The following is a 17580-nucleotide window of genomic DNA, read 5'->3' as shown; positions in this document are numbered from 1 at the left end:
CATCACCACATCTGTTTCCAGAACTTTTTCATCTTCCCAAACTGAAACTGTACCCATTAAAAAATGACTCTTCATCTCCCTCTCCTCCAGCCCCTGGAAACTACCATTCTACTTTCTGTCTCTATGAATCTGACTCCTCTGTGTCCCTCATATAAGTGGAATAATACAATATTTGTATTTTTTGTGTCTGGCTTATTTCACTTAGCAGAATGTCTTCAGAGTTCAACCAACTGAGCCACCCAGGCGTCCCAGAATGTCTTCAGAGTTCATCCATGTTGTAGCCTGTGACAGGATTCCCTTCCTTTTTTAAGGCTGAATAATATTTCATTGTATACAAGGATCACATTTTGTTTATCCAGTGTTCATTGATGGCAATTTGGGTCCTTTCCACCTTTTAGCTATTGCAAATAGTGCTGCTACAAACATTGGTGTGTCACTCTCTGTTCAAATCTCTGCTTTAACTTCTTTTGGATATATATCCAGAAGTGGACTTGTTGGATCGTAATATCACTCTGTTTAGTTTTTCTCAGTAACCACCATACTATCTTCCAGAGTGGTTGCACCATTTTACATTTTCAGCAGCAATGCACAAGTGTGTCAATTTCACTGTATATTTGCCAACACTTGCTATTTTGGGGGGAGCGTTGTTGTTATAATAGCCATCCTAATGGGTATGAAGTGATATCTTATTGTGGTTTTGATTTGCATTTCCCTAATGACTGGTGACTTTTCACATGCTTTTTGCTCACTTGTATATCTTCTTTGGAGAAATGTCCTTTGTCCTTTGTCCATTTTTAAATAAGATTGTTTAGGTTGTTTTATTCTTGAATTGTAGGAGTCCTTTGTATACATTAATCCCTTATCAGATATATAATCTGATAATATTTTCTCCTATTCCATGGGTTCCCTTTTCACTCCATTGATTTCATCCTTTGAGATGAAATCTGTCTATATTTTCTGTTGTTGCCTTTATTTTAGTGTCACACCTAAAAAAATCCTTTCCAAATCCAGTATCATGAAGTTTTTCCCTTATGTTTTCTTCTCTTGTTTTGTAGTTTTAGCTCTTATACATAGGTCTCTGATTCATTTCGTGTTGATTTTTGTATAAAGTGCAAAGTAAAGGTCCAATTTCTTTCTTTTGCATGTGGCTATCCAGTTTCCCCAACACAGTTTGTTGAAAAGACTGCCCTTTCCCCTTTAAATGGTCTTGACACCCTTGTCAAAAATCATTTGATCATATATCAAGAGTTTATTACTGGGATCTCTAGTGTATTCCATTGGGCTATGACTGTTTTTATGTCAATACCACACTATTTTGATTACTGTAGCTTTGAAGTAAGTTTTAAAATCAGGAAATGTGAGACCTCCAACTTTGTTTCTCTTTCTCAAGATTGTTTGGAGTCCTTCAAGATTCCATATGATTTTTTGGGATGGATTTTTCTATTTCTGCAAATACATCATTGGGATTTTGATAAGGATTGCACTGACCCTGTAGATTGCTTTCAGTAGTATTAAGACTTCTAATCCATTAACATGGGATGTCTTTTCATTTATTTGTATCTTCTTTAATTTCTTTCGCCAATGTTTTATAGTTTTAAATGTGCAAGTCTGTTGCCTCCTTGGTTAAGTTTACTGCTAAGTATTTTATTCTTTTTATTGCTATTGTAAATGGGGTTGTTCCCTTAATTTCCTTTTTGAGCTATTCATTGTTAGTTCTAACAGGTGTGTGTGTGTGTGTGTTGTGTATGATCCAAGTTGTTTTTGTTTTTGCTTTTGTTTTTACCCAGAGATCTGAGCAGAAACAAGTTTTCCTGCCACTTTCAAAGCCAGTGAGTAGGCTTTTTCTAGGTCCCTGTTCACTGAGAGCTCAGGCTCTAAGGATCCCAGCTCAACCCAAGAGTACTGGCTTCGCCCCTTTCCTTCCCTTCCCTTCCCTTTTTAAGATTTTATTTCTTTATTTGAGAGAGAGAAAGCAAGCATTTAAAACAGAGTGAGAGCACAAGCAGGGCAAGTGGAGAGGGGGAGGTAGAGGGAGAAACAGACTCCCCACCAAGCAGGGAGACCGACTGGGGCTGGATCCAGGACCCTGGGATTATGACCCAAGCCGAAGGCGGATGCTTAACTGACTGAGCCACCCAGGTGCCCCAAGAGTACTGGTTTCAATTTCCTGCCTCATGAAGGCCAGGAACTTGGTTCCTTCCCTTCATGATCATTACAGAGGAAGTGCTTGCCCCTGGGCCTACTTCCCTTCTAATACACTCCCCTCAGAACTCCTGCCACATCAGCTCAGTCATTCCTCTGCTTTTCTGTTCTCTCTTGATTTCTAAAACAGATACATTCTATTTCCTAGATATTCAGAGCAGGAAAGATCCCAGCGTCCCACTTCCAAAAGAGCACCTCAAGCCAATGCATTCACAAAGGGTATGCAGAAGCTAACATTTTATCCATAGTGAAAAGCCCTATTCCAGGATACAACTAGAGTGGGAAACACTGTGGTCTCTTCTCCTGTGGGCAGGAGTCCTTCATCCCCTGGGACTGGGAGCTGGCCAAGGCCATGCCCTGTGGGTAGTTGTTGTCTACTGTTTCTGAGTGGCAAGTACCGTCCTGGGCACCTTACATGCATTTGACCTCACTTAATCCTCCTTCCACCGCTGTGAGGTAGGTACTATTACTCCACTGATCTGATTAAGAAAACTGGCAAAAACCCAGTCAGCAAAGGAGCAGAACCAGGATTCAGGTTTTGGTTGGCCTGTCTTTTTTAGCAAATACATCCCGTCTTCCCCCATCCTTCCATAAGCCAACTCCAGCTCCTTCAACCTGCTCAATCCTCAGGAGTAGGGTCCACATGGTTTCTGTCCTCGTACTTGTCCACAGCATCTAGTGGGTGCGACCTGGGTTACTCTATTTTGCCCCTGAGGACCTGTCCACAACTCAGGAGGGACTGGGGAACACACACAGCACTGGGCCTGAGCCCCTGTTACCAAGAGAAAGGAGGCTTTTGCCAAAGACTCTGAGGGGAGATAAATGCTGGGAGTGGACTCAGCTCTGGTCAGGACCCAAGCACCCAGCCCTCCTGGAGATGCTGTGTCAGCGGGGCCAGGCCTGCAGACAGCCCCTCCCCGCCGTCTCCAGCCAGGGTGGTGCTTGTGTGGGAAGGACTTTAAATCCAGCTGCCAGACCCCTGGCCGGGAGAGGCTGGGAGGACTGGCCACTATGCACGGCTCCTGCAGTCCACTGCTGCTGCTGCTGCTGCTGGCCGCCACCGTGAGTCCCACCAGCACCCTCAGTGATGATGAGAAGCGCGCATTGGTGGAGCTGCACAACCTCTACCGGGCCCAGGTGTCCCCACCTGCTGCGGACATGCTGCATATGGTGAGTGTGGTGGCCAGGGGCCACTCACCTGCCGGGACTGACGGGGTGCTGGGCTGGGTCCCCCAATTCCTCCCACCCCCAAGCTGAAGCTATCTCCAAGACTCACCTCTCTGATCAGTGACAGAGAAATTATGTAATTCACAGGTTCCCAGAAGCAGCCCCATTCTACAGATCAGGAAACTGAGGCTCAGAGGGACTTACTGCTCCCTCCAAGTCACACAGCTGGTAGAGCCAGGCCTGGGAGTCCCCAGCTTCCCACTCAATGGCCCCTTCCCCAGCACTTCCTAAAATGCTGATGCACCTCATAGTGGGGACATAGGAAATTCCTAACACCTTGGTGAAGATGGTCTTTCAGATGCCTTCCAAGGCAATGAGGAGAGGAAACAAGGGGAGTAGGAGGTCCTGGCATGAGGGTAGGAGGGATGTATAAGGAGGTGGGAGAGAACAGGAATCAGAAGCAGAGAAGGCTCAGCATTACACAGCTGCCATTCTGTCTCGGTCATACAACAAGACCTGCGATTTGGGGTGGGTCCCTTAACCTAGTAAGGACTGTCAGTTCTGCATCTGTAAAATGGGTCACCATTAGAGCTACATGGACTATATGGCAACAAGGACTGAATCTCCCAGATAGAACACTGATGGGGTCCGGGGATGAAATCTCAAGAAATATATGTATAGGAGGGCACATTTATATAAGGTTTAAAAACAGGTAAAAACTACTACTGCATACTTGTGGGGACACATGCAAATGTAGTAAAGATACAGGGCCATGCTTACAAGTGATGGAAGCCAGATTTGGGGTGGTGGTTACCTCTGTCGAGAGGGAGAATTATTTGACAGTAGGGTTAGGATGGGATGTTTAGGCTCAAGATGAAAAGAGAGAAAGGGCGCCTGGGTGGCTCAGTTGGTTAAGTGACTGCCTTTGGCTCAGGTCATGATTCCAGGGTCCTGGGATCCAGCCCCACATCAGGCTCCCTGCTCAGCGGAGAGCCTGCTTCTCCCTCTCCCCCTCACGCCGCTCATACACTCTCGCTCCTTTTCTCTCTCTCTCTCCCAGTCTCTCTTGCTCTCTCAAATAAATAGAATCTTTGAGGGGTACCTGGGTGGCTCAGGCGTTGAGCGTCTGCCTTCAGCTCAGGTCATGATCTTAGAGTCCTGGGATCGAGTCCCGCGTCGAGCTCTCTGCTCAGTGGGAAGCCTGCTTCTCCCTCTCCCTCTGCCTGCCTCTCTGTCTACTTGTGATCTCTCTCTGTCAAATAAAGAAATAAAATCCTTTTTAAAAAAATAGAATCTTTGAAAAAAAGAGAGAGAGAGAGAATCAGAAATTCACCTCCTTCCTGCTCTCCCAGAGGGCTGAGCCAGCCCATCCTCTCCGGTGACCCTCGGGTGCCCTGGGAGGCTCAGAAACAAGGTCCAGGGACCCCATAGCTAGTGCCCCAGAGCAAGGTCACACCTGGGGGAATACAGCAGCGCACCTGAGGGTCCAGGATTGGAGTTCCAGCAGTTCTGCTCAATCTGGCCAAGTGACTCCGGGTGGCTCCTTTTACCTTCGAAGGCTTCCATTTCCTGATCTAGCACTTGCGACTGGCAATCCCTGCACTGAGGGTCAGACAGAAAGATCAAGGAACGCCTCTAGAAATGCACTCAGCACCACCATTCAAGCCCTGTTGCCTGGCAACCAGGAACTGTGGACAACAGACCCGGAGCACTGGATGCTGGTACCAGCTCTGCCAATAGCTCCCTGACTGAGGCCTGGAACACAGTGCTGAGCCTCAGTTTCCCCATTTGTAGGTCCCTGATGCCCTTCAGTCTTGTTGGCTGAAGCTGGGGGTTACCCACCCAGGAGCTGCTTTGGGGACAGAGGTGGACCCTGGTGGTGAGGTGACATTCTGGGAAGCAGTTTGGATACTCAGGGGTTATGCTGCGGGCCGGTGGGAAGTGATGGGAGGAGGGGACAGACTGGGACACTGGGACAAATATGGAACAAGCCTCAGCCTCAACCTCAGGAGTGGTAAATACAGAAACTGTGGGGCCAGGTGGCTTCGTTCAAATCTTGATTCTACCATTTATTAGCTGCATGTCCTTTGCTATGTTACTTAACCTCTCTGTGCCTCAGCTTCCTCATCTGTAAATTGAAGATGATGACAACATAGTAAGTCCCTTGTAGGATGGTTGTGAGGGTTAAATGAGTGAATATGTAGAAAGCATTTAGAACAGTGTGTGGCATACAGTAAGTATTACACAGTATTTGATTAACAAAAGAGGGAATGGATCCAGGGTAAGGCCGGTGGCAGTTATCATGAACTCTTTTCTCTCCCTTAGCTATCACATCTAATCGTCATCATCTTTACCTTCCAGAAGGTTCCATTTTCCTTGAATCCTACTCCCCCATCCTTGTCCCTAGATACAACTTTCATTATTTCTCCCAAGGCCTCCTAGAAGAGCCTCTACCTGCTTCCTCAGCCTCTGGCCTCCACTGCCCAAAATGAACAATCCAATACACAGGCTTGACCTTGCTCAACACTCTTCAATGGCTCCCACTGCCTCCTGACAGCCTCAGGATAAAGCTCCAGCTTCTGAGAAGGCTCTCTCTATGTGTCTGGCCCCTGCTGACACCTCTAGCCTCCTCTCCTGCTCAGTTTCTCCCTCCATAACCTCAACAGCTTGTCCTTCCCCAGCCAAAACACTGTCTCTCACTTCTGTACCTTTGCTCATGCTGTGCCTTCTGTTCCCTCCACTTGACTAATGCTGCCATTACATTAGCTTAGTGCCTCCTTCTCTGCCCTCAGGTTGGGCTAAATGGCCCTCATCAGTGCCTCTACACCACCCATTGCAAATCTGTCATTGACCACATCGTGACCCAATCAGCAGTTTATGGCAATGTGAACTTGGGCTTCTCTGTCCTTTCTCTTAGCTCCAGGCTAGCACATTGCCCCGGACTGCTGAACGAGTGAGTGAATGAATGAACTTGTTTTCAGATAGTGACCATGTGGCCAGTGTGGGTGGGTGCCGTGACTCTCAAAAATCCCTGTGGTTTCTGGAAGACTGAGAAGCCTTGAGACCCACAGAAATTACTCTACTGGTGGGACTCCATGAATCCAATCGGAATAGGAATCCCAGCCAGGCTCTGTAGGGAGACCGCTTAAAGCAGAGTCTGTCTCAGTCATCAAGAGCAGACAAATGTCTACTGAGCACCTGCTATGCGCCAGCACTGTGCCAGACACTGGGACCACATCACTGTCTTACCCCAAAGGAGCTCATGGTTCAGTCTGGAGCCCTGCAGGTCATCCCGGACCCCCCAGTCCTAGTCCCCAACAGCCTGCTGCATTCCCACTCCCCAAACCCGCTTACTACCAGAGTCTAAGCAAACTTCAGGGAACAGCGACAAAACACCCAGGGAGGGAAAGAGATTCACCACTGTCACAAAGTGGGGCGGTCCCAGCCCTATGTTCCCATCCGCACTCCCAGGCAGCTGTTCCTGAGAACCGTGTGTGGGTGAGGAGCCACACTATCCCTTCCTCTCACGGTCACCCAAGCTCCTGGCGCTCTGGAGGCTGTCTGGCTCCCACAGCTGGCTGGGCCGCCAGAGGGTGGAGCAAGAGTTGTTGCCAGGCCATCCATTTCTCTAGGAGAGGCCAAGGACAGAGCTTAATGGGATCCAGGCCTTTCTCGTCAATCCTTTGTTAATCCTTCTTCCCACCCACACTGGGCCTGTCCTCCCAGCCAGGGACACACAGAACCTCAGAGGTCCCTTAACCTAACATGCTCCTTCCTGCTGCCTCACCTGAGGTCCCCCCTGGAGAACACTGCCTTTGGGAACTGACAGCTCCTTGAGACACCACGGCTCTGAAAATAGGCCTCTCGGTGAGGGTCACGCGGAGACACAATCTTTTTGGGGAAAGGGTTTTTCAGCTGACAAGAGTTGAGAGCACCTGGGAGGGAAGCCTGGAAATGGTAAAGCCGTGGAGGCTGGGTGACCCCAAAGGGAGAGTGGGACCTGAGAGGGGAATGCTGGCCCCCTCAAGTCATATTTATGGTGTGTGTGGGTAAGGGGGTGGAGGAAAGCAGGATAAATAATGCAGCCCTTGAACATCTCATTGGAAATTCTGTGGTCTTTAGAGCAGTCAGGTGGCCCTGGGAGGGTAGGCAGGGCACAGCTGCCCTCCTTTCATATAGGGGGATATTAATATTAATTAATGATAACACTGTCACAAAAATCATCTAATTTATTCTTCACGAAGCCCCATGAGAGTTCAGAAAGGTTAGGCAATCTGTCTAAAATCACACAGCCGGTAAATGGTCCCAAGTTTAGCCAACTCCATGGCCTGGGGTGGAACCCTCCCAGTTCCCCCGCAGAAGCCCACCAGGAGCATAGGCCTGTTCCTGATCATGGCCAAGAGTTACCCAGCAGGAAGGGAAGGTCTCCGGCCTCCAAAGGCCTCCAGGACACCTTCAAGCTTCTTCTTTAAACCCCAGAGTTGGGGGCATCCCCACCTCCCTCTCCCACCCACCCCCACTGTCTCCACTGAGCCCGAGGCCAGGCGTTGCTCACCTCTCCGACCTGTCCCGCAGAGGTGGGACGAGGAGCTGGCTGCCTTCGCCAAGTCCTACGCGCAGCAGTGCGTGTGGGGCCACAACAAGGAGCGCGGGCGGCGCGGCGAGAACCTGTTCGCCATCACGGAAGAAGGTATGGACGTGCCGCTGGCCATGGAGGAGTGGCACCACGAGCGCGAGCACTACAACCTCAGCGCGGCCACCTGCGACCAGGGCCAGATGTGCGGCCACTACACGCAGGTGTGTGCCCGCCGGGTGGGCGGGGCTACACAACGAGTGGGTGGGGCCGCACGAGCCGTGGGCGGGGTGGGCGGGGTGGGGCAGGGGCTGCCTCTCCCTTTCCCGGCTCCAAGATCAGGCAGCCCCCGCTCTAAGCCCCCCGAGACCCTTCGAAGTTTTGACAGGAGCTCCTGTGTAGTCCAGGCCTCCGACGAAGGCTGCTTCTCAAACTGCCTAAACGGTTTTCAGGTGACTCTGGAAGAAACACAATCGTTTGAAAATCTAGATGGCCCCTCTCGGCCTCCTCCTACTGAAGGGACCTGAGTTAGGTGTCGCAGAGCCAGTGTCGTGGATGATTATTGTGCTAGGCAATACTGACCGACCTCTAAGCGGTCCTGTCCTCCGGCCTCAAGCAGGACTGTGCCCCGCGGTAACTGTCCCAGACTTCTGGCTTCTCACTGTCCCTCTTCCGTCATTTCTCATGGTGTCTGCTTCTAACCTGCCAGGGACCGATATAACAAATAGACAATTATGTGTGTTTAAATTTTCTTCTGCTTTTAAAAGCCATGTGTAAAATAAGAGCAAATAGTCACCCAGTGAAGGTTTCAGGGAGCCTTCGAGATCATTCTCTGCCCTTCGAAGTCACTTCTTGCTTATGTCAGGGTTCTCACTGCACTTTGAAAGTTGGAGTTTCCAGATAAGAGATGCTGGGTGCGGGTGCTGTAGGGGTGTGTATACGTGTAGGGGAATTAACAGTAGTGTTATTGAATTCTTGTTCTTCTCCACCCAATGCTTATTGTTCAAACAATAACAGAACAATTTTTTAAAAAAAGAAAAAGGAAGATCAACCTTCTTCCCACCCATATCCACCAATTCCACTTTCCAGTGCTTCTTTTGAGTGTTATTTTTAGTGCTAATCTTTGGGGAAGGAAATCTTGACATCATCCATCCAGATGAAGAAGTTATGAGGGCCCAGCAGTCCTTCCCTTTCCCGTCCCCTCCATACCCTCCCACCTCTCACACCCCCTGCCACCCCCAACACACACACACACAAACACACACACACGTCCTCCTGCAAAGATTGCTGTCAGAGCCTGGCATGCTCAACCGTGGTGTATCCTCAGCTAACTTAAGCAGGGGGAAAAAAACAGTCTGGGGGATGTGTGCAGAATTAGTTGCTGGAGCCAGATCTCACAACAAAAACTTGCCTCCGTTTGAGTGACTCCTGAGCAGACCCGGCTAGAAATAGCAAGGAGAGTCTGCTGGTATCAATCCATGGCGGTGCACAAAGGCTGTTTTGATTTTTAAATTTTATACTTAAGACAGAATTCGTTCTAGCAGGTAGGAGACCCAGACTTAGAAACAGCAGAGCAGACCCCTGCTCACTTGTGAAGCGGGAGGAAGTTCTATGTTCAAAATGGTTCCTTCTGTTCTCTTCCTTGGATTTTGTTTGTTGCTGATATCTAAGATTCTCGCGTTTGAGATTCATTCCTTTGGATATACCCCTTGTTTAAAATGCACAGGAAGTTGTAAAAAAAAAAAATTCGCAGGAGGAATTCATGAGGGTATATACAAAGGGAATTTTTTTCAGAGAAAAGCCTGGTGAAATAGTGTGTGTGGTTCAGGACAAATTCTTCCCAAACCGCCTGTTCACAGTTGTGCCTGAAGCTCTGTGTCCTCAGAGACTCGGATCTGACAGGTTGTAGGGATCCTCCCCTCCCCACCCATACAAGACTGGTGTCCCACCCAGGCTAAACTGTCGGGTTTGCCCTTCTTCAGGTGGTCTGGGCCAAGACGGAGAGGATTGGCTGTGGCTCCCACTTCTGTGAGAAGCTCCAGGGTGTTGAGGAGATCAATATCCAGTTGCTGGTTTGCAACTATGAGCCCCCGTGAGTGCCCGGGGAGCCCTGCGGGTAGAGGATGGGCACAGCCAAGTGGAGGGTTGAGCTGGGCATTCTAAGAATGTGGGAGGGGGCTAATCTGGGGCCTGAACCCCATACTCTTGTGAGGGAATCGATGGGAATCTGCTCTCATCCGCCCGGCAAGCTAGTTGGGAGCAAGACCCAGGGGTACTTCCGACATAGGTAGGTGTAGGAGGGATCGGGACAGGGGTGTGTAGGAACTGCCCCGCCCTCAGCATCGTCCTCGCCTCCCGCAGGGGGAACGTGAAGGGAAAGAGACCCTACCAGGAAGGGACTCCGTGCTCTCTATGTCCCTCCGGCTACCGCTGCGAGAACTCCCTCTGTGGTGAGTTGGGGGTGGGGTGGGGAGGAGTAGGAAGGGGCTGCAAGGGACTTAGAGCCTCCAAGGACTCTCGGAGCCGGTGCACCGGCTGGGGAGAGGAAGGGAGAAGCGGGGGAAGGGAAGGGCTGGCGAGACTTGTCCCTCGGGGACCCTTTGCGGGCCCACTCTCTCCGAGTTCCCAAGCCCACTTCGCCTTCCTTGCGCGGTCACTTTGGCGCACAGTCATTTAAAGTGACCGGATTTCAATCCTCGGAGCGGAGGGTAGAGGACAGAGGCCCTCAAGCTGCGGGCGAGGTGGGCGTGGCCAGAGGATGGGGCTCCCCCCGGGGTGGTGGGAGGGGCTAGTGGTGGGCGTGGCCAATTGTCCTTGAAGGGGACAAGCAAGGGAAGCGGTGGACTTGATAGGCACAGGCATCTAGCTGGAGAGTCCCCTGAAAAAGTGGTTGTGTGAGTGCCGAGAGGAAGATTTGGACAAGGAGGTGGATAGAGAAGACATTGTTTTAATGCTACAATAAAATAACAACGTTATAATAAAATAATATTACCAATGAAGGATATAGTCGCTGGAGGGGATGTGTGTTTGCTTGTCATCGCAGGACATTTGGTCGCCTCGCCTTGACTGTGGTGGGGTGAGGGAGGTGGAGTTCCGCTTTAGCACTAAGGCAGGGCCTTGTTTCTTGTCAGAACCCATCACAGACCCAGAAGAGGCTCAGGATTTGCCTCACCCGGTAACCGAGGCCCCAGCTTCCCAGGCAACCCAAGCTTCAGGCTCTAGGAAAAGCAGTGTCCCTTCTTTCCTGGCAACGGAAACTCCATCCTCCTTGGTAACAGAGGTCTCAGGCCCCCTGGCAACCAAGGCTCTACCTGCTGCAGGAACCGAGGCCCCATCTTCCTTAGCAACGGAAGATTCCCTCTCCATGGCAACAGAGGCCTCATCTTCCTTAACAACTGAGGTCCCTTCCTCCTTGGCAACTCACAGCCTGTTCTCCCTGGATGCGGGGCCAGCTACCTTCCCCAAATCCACCCATGATCCCATCTTCAAATTGACAGACAAAGAGGCCAGCAGGACAATAATGCCCTCCAAGAGCCCAGACAGTTCTCTGCACCCCAAGATGTTCTTGACAGGGACACGGGCGCCACTGCTCCACTCCCAGAAAGTGGGCAAGGCTGAGGCCGAGTTGCCTCCTTCCAGTGAGGTCTTGGCCTCAGTTTTTCCAGGCCAGGACAAGACAAGAGAGCTGCCAGCCACACTGGACCACATGGGACACACTTCCTTCAAATCCCCCAATGCCTCTGCCAGTGCTAAGGCTGTGGGTGGGCGCACCCTGGCTCTGCAGTCATCTTTGCCTGGTAAGGCATGTAGTGTCGTCCCACCTTCCCTCCTTGTTGCCAGAAGGTCATCATCCTGCCCCCAGCATCAGTGTTGTGGGCTGTACCCACTGAATAAGAGCTTCCTCCCTGGCTGCTGGGCCCCCACTTGCATGCCTGGCAGGGAAGGCGGGAGGTCAGGCAGAACTGTGTCCATGCTGAGACAAAGCTTCTCCCTCCCTACAGGTGCAGAGCCTAGTGTCAATTCAGGGCTGAACTCGGGCCCTGGTCACATCGGGGGCCCCCTTCTGGGACTGCTGCTGCTGCCTTCCTTGGTGTTGGCTGGAATCTTCTGAAGAAGTCACCACTCAAAGGCAAGGGCTGGTGGGGAGATCCTGGCCTCATGCCCATTCTGGATCATCTCTTCTCCAAGTAAGAGGCCACAGTTTCCTGGGCAGGTCCTGCTCTGTGGCCCAGGAGCCCCCCCTTGACCCCAGCTTCTGGCCAGACTCCAGGCCAGTGACCTTGTCCCCTCAGGAGGCCTCTGTAATGCCCACTCTTGGCACTACCCCAGGAGTGCCTCTGCCTCTGTGGAGGTCCAGGCCTCAGCTAGCTGCAGATTGTTCTGGGCAGTGTTCCTGCAGCCACTTGTGCTCAATCTCCAGTAGTCCTGTGGCCGTGGTTCTGCTCTTCCAGGAACAGAAGATCTCAGTGCTTCCCTGAAACCCCTTGATCCCTCCTCGTCCCCTGGCTTCTTCCTTAAGCCATCGGAGTCTGGGGCTGTTCCCAGGAGTACCTCCTGCCTTCCCAGGCTGAAGAGGTCAGCTGTCCTCCCCGTCGTCTCCCCACCACCCTGCCTCTCCACCGAAGATGCTTCTTGGCTGAAGGCCCTCTGGATGGGCAAGGCTGCAGGGCCCGTGCCTCGTCTGCAGACACACGGAGGGGGCACGAGGCAGGCCACCTGGCCCAGACCCCTCCTGCCCCTCCCATCTCATTCCCCGGGTGGGTGGGGATTCAGGGGAGATCCCTGCCTACCAGGCTTGGGACTCTGCCTCTGCAGGTAGCTGGTTCTCCCTGAGTGCCCCCTCCCCCTACTTGCTGGTGTAGCTGGGGAGGGGGGTTATGAGGGGCAGAAGGACAAGCCCCAACTGAATGGGGTTCTACATGGAGGCAGCGGGGTGGGGGGGCAGGCAAGGACCAGGGAAGGGAAGCAGTCCCTGACTCCCGAATAAAGCCTCTGGAAGTGTACCGAGTGTCTGTGCTTATGAAGACTGGTGGGTGAAGGGGGGGGCTCTTGGGGAGGCCCTGAAGAGGTTCCCTTCCAGCCCCCAGCACCTGCTCCGTCTTCTACCCACCTCCTCTCCCTACACCCTCCACCTAGTCCTTTGGGGCAACTTTCTTTTCCTTCCTTTAAACTGCCCCCCTCCCCGACTCAAATCTTTAGGCAGCCAGCAGGAAAGAGTGAGGGCCAAGGGCTGACTCCCCCATCTCCAGGGGTCACCGGTGGAGGTTTCGTTGGGTTTTAGACCCCAAATCAAGGAGAGGCACAGAGCCTTTTTACAGGGTGCTGCTGCCCAGGTCCAGCCAGAGACTTTACCAGCCCTGGGCGCTTGGAGGTGTCCCGAGGAAGGGTTCTGGAGTCCCAGACACACTCCCCTAGGGGAGCACAGGACTGTGCAGGGTGCTGCAGGGTGGGAAAGCACCAGTGTGTGTGTGTGTGTGTGTGTGTGTGTGTGTGTACATGCGTGTAGGGTTAGCAACAGTAGGTGACTGAGGGTGGGCAGCTTGCAACCAATGGTGGGGCTGGTGGGGCTTGGCAGAGTGACAGTCTCCAGGTCAAAGCTGGAATGGGAGCAAACAGGAAGCTTGCAAGTCAGGGTGTGTGTGTGTGTGTGTGTGTGACATAATGTAATAAGAGAGAACCTAATGATATAAATTAGGATATAACTCATGTAAAATTCACCCATTTAAAGTGTACCATTCAATGGTTTTTAGGATGGTGCAAGCACCAGTAGTCAGTTTTAGAACATTCCAACAGCCCGAAAAGAAACCCCATCCCCATTAGCAGCCCCTCTCTGTTCCCCCTCCACCCCAAGCCCGAAACAACCACTAATCTAGTGTCTCTACGGAGTTGTCTGTTCTGACACGTTGTATAAATGGGATCATACAGTAGACAGCCTTTTCTGTCTGGCTTCTTTCACTTAGCATAATCTTTTCTAGATTTATCCATTAGGTAGCACATGACAGTACTTTATTCCTTATTCCCTTGTATAGAATACATTTTATTTATCCATTTGTCAGTATCATAGGGTAACGGTCACTCTGTGGTGAACATTTTTTTAAAACTGCCACACTTCTTTCCAAAGTGGCTGCACCATTGCACATGTGCACCAGCAACACACGAAGGTTTCCATTTCTCCACATCTTCACCAACACTCATTATTTGTCTTCTTAAAATTATAGCCATCCTAGTTGAGTGTGAAGTAGTAGCTCATTATGCTTTTTGATTTTCATTTCCCTGATGGCTAATGATGCCAAGCGCATCTTTCCACGTGCTTTTTTACTGGCCTTCTGTCTATGGAGAGGGGTCTATTCAAGTCTTTTGCCCATTGTTTTAAAGATTTTATTTATTTAATTTTATTTATTTTTTAAAAGATTTTATTTCTTTATTTGACAGAGATCACAAGTAGGCAGAGAGGAAGGCAGAGAGAGAGAGGAGGAAGCAGGCTCAATGCCACGACCCTGAGATCATGACCTGAGCCGGAGGCAGAGGCTTTAACCCACTGAGCCACCCAGGTGCCCCTTTTTGCCCATCTTTTAACTGGGATACTTGTCTTATTATTATGAGTTGCTGGAATTCTTTATAATCTAAATACAAGTCCCTTATCAGATATGTAATTTTAAAACATTTTCTCATTCTGTGAGTTGTCTTCTCAATTTTTCTTTAGGATGTCCTCAGAACGTAGTCTTCAATTTTGATGATATCCAATTCATTTGTTCTTTTGTTACTGTACTTTTTGGGGTTACATCTAAGAAACCATTGCCCGATCTGAGGTCACAGAGATTTGAGCCTATGCTTTTTCTAAGAGTTTTATAATAGTTTCATTTCTTGTCTTTATGCCTTTGATCCACTCTTAGTTGATTTTCATATGCGGTGTTAGGTGGTTGCCCAAGTTCATTCTTTTTTTTTTTTTTTAAGATTTTATTTATTTATTTGACAGACAGAGATCACAAGTAGGCAGAGAGGCAGGCAGAGAGAGAGGAGGAAGGAGGCTACCCGCTGAGCAGAGCCCGATGCGGGGCTCGATCCCAGGGCCCTGAGACCATGAACTGAGCCGAAGGCAGAGGCTTTAACCCACTGAACCATTCAGGCACCCCCCAAGTTCATTCTTAATGCATGTGAATATCCAGTTGTCCAAGAACTTTTTGTTGAAGGTGATTCTTCCTCCATTCACTTGTCTTGTTGCCTTTGTCCACAATCAATTGACCTTAAATGTGAAAGTTTATTTCTGGACTCTCAATCCTGTCCCATTGATCTCTATGTCTATCTTATGCCAGGATCACACCATCTTGATTATCGTTAACTTTGTAGGACATTTTCAAATTGTGAAGTGTGTGTCCTCCAATTTTGTTCTTCTTTTTCAATTGTTCAGGTTATTTTGGATCCCTTGAATTTCCATTTGAATTTTAGTGCCAGCTTGTCAAATTTCTGCAAAGAAGTCAGCTGAGATTTTGACAGAAAACTATGTATTCTGCCACCTAGGTCTTCCAGTCCATGAACAAGGGTTATCTTACCATTTATTTAGGTCCTTACTTTTGTTTAACAATATTCTGTAGTTTTCAAGGTATAAACTGTGTGGGCTTTTTGTTATATTTGTTCATATTTTATTTTTGATGCTATTATAAATGAAATTGTTTTATTAATTTTATTCTTTGTTCATCTGTGAATGTAAAGTATGATTGATTTTTGTGTATCAATTTTATATTCTATGCCCTGAGTTCATTTATTAGTTACAACAGTATTTTTAGTGGATTCTTTAGGATTTTTTAAAAAACATTATTTATTTGAGAGAGAGAATGAGCAGGGAGGAGGGGCAGAGGGAGAGAGAAGCAGGCTCCCCGGTGAGCAGGGAGACCCATATGGGGTTCGATCCCAGGACCCTGAGAGCATTACCTGAGCCAAAGGCAGAAGCTTAACTGAGCTACCCAGGTGCCCCAGAATTTTCTATCTACAAGATCATGTCATCTGCAGAAATAGTTTTACTTCTTCCTTTCTAACCCTGATAACTTTTATTTCATTTTCTTGCCTGACTGCCCTGGCTGGACCCTCCAGGACAATGCTGAGCAATGGCAAGAGCAGACATCCTTGTCTTGCTCTTGATCTTAGAGGGAAAAAATCAGGATGTTCATCATTCAGTCTAATGTTAATTATGGGTCTTTTGGAGATGCCATTTATCTGGGTGAGGAAGTTATATTCTTGGGTTTTTGAATGTTGTTGTCATGAAGGGGTATTGAATTTTGTTGAATACTTTTTCTGTGTCTATTGAGATGGTCATATGCTTTTGCTTCTTCTTCTCCTAAGTATAGAGAGTATGATGTTTTTCAGAGGATGACCCAACTTACGATCCTGAGCACCGGGGTCCCTCCCTTCCTGGGCCTGTATTCTCAAGCTAGCCCTAGGTCATGTGAGGGAGTCAGGTGAGGCTGCCTCTGAGCGGAGCAGGCCTGTGTAAAGCCAAACCCATCTTTTCTGGTTTTGGGGTGAGCTCTGCTTGCCTCCTGAAAAGCAAGAGCATCTGTGGCCAATCCTCAGGACACCGTCACATGAAGAGAACCCACCTAAGACCAGAAGCAGGGACCTCTTTGGAAGTTCATTTTTGGGGAAACAAGACATGGTGTCCCATGTCTTGTTGTCAGGCAAGGCTGTGACAAATGGGCAGAGAGGGGATGTGTCAGCACAAGCCCATGGTAATTAGGAAGGCACGTTCAGAGGGGAGGGTGGCTGGCACTTTGAGGCTTCAAGGACCACAGTGGGGAGCACTCTGCTCCAGCACTCTGCCACAGAGCTCTCAGGCATCTGGGGCTGGCAAAGCAACAAGGGCTACACTAGGACCCAGCAAAGGCCACCATTACCAACGCAGGCTTCACCACAAGGGGCCCCAAAAGGCCTACCAGAGGACTCCCCAGCTTTGTCCATCAGAATTGCTTTTTCCAGGAGGAGTGGATGGAGACTAATTGCCCACGAGGACATTCCCACTCCTGTCACCCCTCCTTTTGCTGACGGCTCAGCTCCCTTCCTACCCCAGTCCAACTCCATCTCCTTTCTCAGCTAAAAACCCTGCCACTCTAGCTTCCAGGACTTGACAGTGAAATACTAGGTGCTCCAACGGTAGGTGAGACCTCAGCCCTCAAACACAGAAGGGTCTGGCAAAGGGGGCATTTAACACGCACAATAACCACATCTATATATTGACCTGAAAAACATTAGGGGTAAAACCTGTACTTTGCTCAACTAAAAACTGAGACAAAGCATCAAAGGGATTTTCTCGCCATTTCTGGTTCTGGTTCTCGCCGTTCTGATTCGCAAGTCCCCAGGGACGACTTGGCAGCAGCGCTGGCTCTCCTCAGGGTGACCTGCCACGCCCACCCATGGCCCACTCTTGGCCAGAGGTGGCCTCTCCAAATGTCTGAGGGGGTGGCCGTCAGAGGGGCTCTTCAGCGCCAGCCCAGCTCACGTTCCAGAGTGCCCTACATCTGGGGGGACCACAGGAAGGAATCAATGGAAAAAATAGGATTCGAGGGCAGAGCGACAGGAAGAAAAGTTGCCCCACCCCCCACCAGTGGTCAGTGCTGGGGTAAAACCACAGTGGGCTGGAGAAAGGT

At 49.8% G+C, this 17580-nt stretch overlaps 1 protein-coding gene across 2 annotated transcripts; it reads left to right on the top strand.

The window, feature by feature from the left end:
- The first annotated feature begins 3198 nt into the window (after positions 1-3198).
- On the top strand, positions 3199-12945 carry PI16 (peptidase inhibitor 16). Of its 2 annotated transcripts, XM_032862339.1 has the most exons (6): positions 3199-3372; positions 7945-8166; positions 9925-10034; positions 10304-10392; positions 11074-11739; positions 11944-12945. In XM_032862339.1, exons 1-6 carry the CDS (start codon positions 3214-3216, stop codon positions 12051-12053), a joined length of 1356 nt encoding a protein of 451 aa, XP_032718230.1. In that variant the 5' UTR covers positions 3199-3213; the 3' UTR covers positions 12054-12945. The 2 variants fall into 2 exon arrangements, with proteins under 2 accessions (XP_032718230.1, XP_032718231.1); XM_032862340.1 differs by lacking the exon at positions 11074-11739.
- Positions 12946-17580: the final 4635 nt, after the last annotated feature.

The sequence above is a fragment of the Lontra canadensis genome, unplaced genomic scaffold (genome assembly GCF_010015895.1).
Source record: "Lontra canadensis isolate GAN:19392208 unplaced genomic scaffold, GSC_riverotter_1.0 scaffold23, whole genome shotgun sequence".
In the NCBI taxonomy this organism is placed as follows: domain Eukaryota; kingdom Metazoa; phylum Chordata; class Mammalia; order Carnivora; family Mustelidae; genus Lontra; species Lontra canadensis.
This window is presented reverse-complemented; position numbering and strand designations above follow the sequence as displayed.